Source organism: Echinococcus granulosus (genome assembly GCF_000524195.1).
Source record: "Echinococcus granulosus chromosome Unknown EG_S00214, whole genome shotgun sequence".
Taxonomy (NCBI): Eukaryota; Metazoa; Platyhelminthes; class Cestoda; order Cyclophyllidea; family Taeniidae; genus Echinococcus; species Echinococcus granulosus.
The window spans coordinates 9,565-11,717 of NW_020170594.1; the positions used below are offsets into that span (position 1 = coordinate 9,565).

General features: G+C 45.6%; 1 protein-coding gene across 1 annotated transcript in view; it reads right to left on the bottom strand. All coding sequences in view use genetic code 11, as the record gives it.

Annotated features, from left to right (window-relative positions):
• EGR_10377 (hypothetical protein) overlaps window positions 1-2,153 on the bottom strand; it is a gene marked incomplete at both ends in the record, with an annotated part of 5,698 nt that overhangs the window by 2,157 nt on the left and 1,388 nt on the right. Inside the window, one exon of the mRNA XM_024499626.1 lies at window positions 761-890. Coding sequence (XP_024345954.1) covers window positions 761-890 — 130 coding nt within the window. The remainder of the gene's footprint in view (window positions 1-760; window positions 891-2,153) is intronic.

The following is a 2,153-nucleotide window of genomic DNA, read 5'->3' on the forward strand; positions in this document are numbered from 1 at the left end:
AGTCCTCGCAAACTGGCAACGGCCTTGTAGGTCATCACGCACCACAGTCTCCAACACCTACTTTCAATATAGTGTGGAGTTTGGTCAGATCGCGCCACGGCCACGCATAGATCGCGAGTAGTTGAAAACTCTCTAAGGTGGTTTAACCAGCCTGAGAATCTTTCATGACTGCATTCTAGATGATGTGTGCTGAATATACTTTCGTTGATAAATGTAGAACATTTCGGATAATTATACCATCTTTTGAATCTAATGTTCTGCATGCTTCCATTACCAAGTCTCATCTCTGCGCATTTGGTGTTGGCTGAATTTAAGCCACACGCACAGCAATCAGGCAGTCGTGATCCAATAAAGAGCACAGTAATAGGCTCGCCAATCGCATGGAGGTGTCAGTATGCATCCATGCTTGTCCTCTCACTGCCCATGCGCTCAATTATCATACTATGGAATGATGCTGAAGTAGACATCAGGGCATGGCTTTGCTCCCCATCTGCATGCCCACTCGTTTGTATGGAGGCAGAGGTGGTACACAATCCTTCTGGCCATTCAAGCTCCTTTAGATGTGGCAAAGCAGGACTACAAACTAAGAAATAAATGAGTAAGTTTGGTCGATTTCTATGCATGAAGCTTCAGAAAGGCTTCGTATGACATTTTCTTTATCGAAATAATCACCAATGTAAGAGAGTGTGTCTCTCTCAGCCCAACCTAAAGTGGACATCCTCTTACAGGGTGGCTTTGTGAATGGAGACGTGGGGTTAACTTGAATAAATAGAAATGGGATTTATTTTGGAGTGTTTTACTGGCCATAGCTGCTTCCGCAGACCGAATGGGTAGACTACATGCTTAGTTGTTTGGCCTTTAGCAAGAAATACATCAGCTAACGCATCTGTCTACCGTCAAATGTGAAGCAAGAACAGTCAATTCGGAGTGGAGTGAAGAGCTCCATAGAGGTGTGGGTGTGCATTGCATGAAGTGAACGGTTTGAGGATGGCTAAAGACCTCCGCTTTCGTTCAACGGACATTGCATTGCATAAGCAGTAAGGTTCAGCTTTCATCAAAGGCCAGAGAGTCGGTTGTTCTGTCGATCAGTCAGTCAATCAACCAGCCAACTAGACGGCAGCCAATCTACCATACACAGAGGAGCACTTTCACAAAGCACATGAAGCGGAGGAGTGGAAGACAAAGTTGTGACCTTTGAAACACACTGCCATCTGTCGGTAAGGCATGTGGAATCCACTAGCTTCATTTCCACGAGCTTCTAGGTTGTAAGTGCAAGTTCCCCACACGTCACCCTTAATCAGTATTTCCAACAGCGACAGGCAATTATTACCGATCGCGAAGAGAGGTTCTACCGGCACGTAATTCGTCTACCGTGATGTGATTTATTTTCAAAATTGAACCACTTGCACCAATTCATCGCGGTGTCTCCTGCTTCCGCGACTTCTTCAAATGCTATGCAAACCTTACGAGACGTATCTGCTGCTTTGAAACGGAGCTCCATTTCCCGATGCAGATAAGCTGGCACGACATCAGATTCGTACCGGGATTTCATGGCGTGAAGAGTCGAGGTAACGGAGCGCAACGAAGCGACAAAGTGACTGCAGCGTGCTCTACCGCATATAGCAAGAAATGGATAATCAAATAAAATTACATTTCAAAGAGTAGAAGTGGAAAGGAAACATGCAGTGTAGGAGGGTGGAAATGAGTTTATTGCACTATCAATCATGACTACCACGTAGCTGATCTGTGCTTGTTTGTAATGGGGGTTCAAATACACGATTCACTCAAACCAAGTCATCCGTATTAACTCAGCTGTCGTAGTGTTTGGCCCACGCCACCAACACTAATGATAATCCTCAGTGCCCTGTGCGTTGGTAGTAGACTCACTTCTCCACCTATGTGTAGCTTCAGATGTTCAAAGACGCCCTTACAATTTAAGCAGCCAAATTGGATGCATGCGCTGGACTTCGATAGTGAGAAGTTTAAGGATGATGCACTTTGAAGGCGCATCACTGGGTCCTGAGAGGAAGACGCTCGGAATGTGCCAGGACGGGATTCATAGAGGCTTGGAGGTCTAAGGTGGCTTGACAGCACTAACACTGCAGATGAGATTACTACTTCACGGTGGTGAAGTATCCACATTCAAAACCACT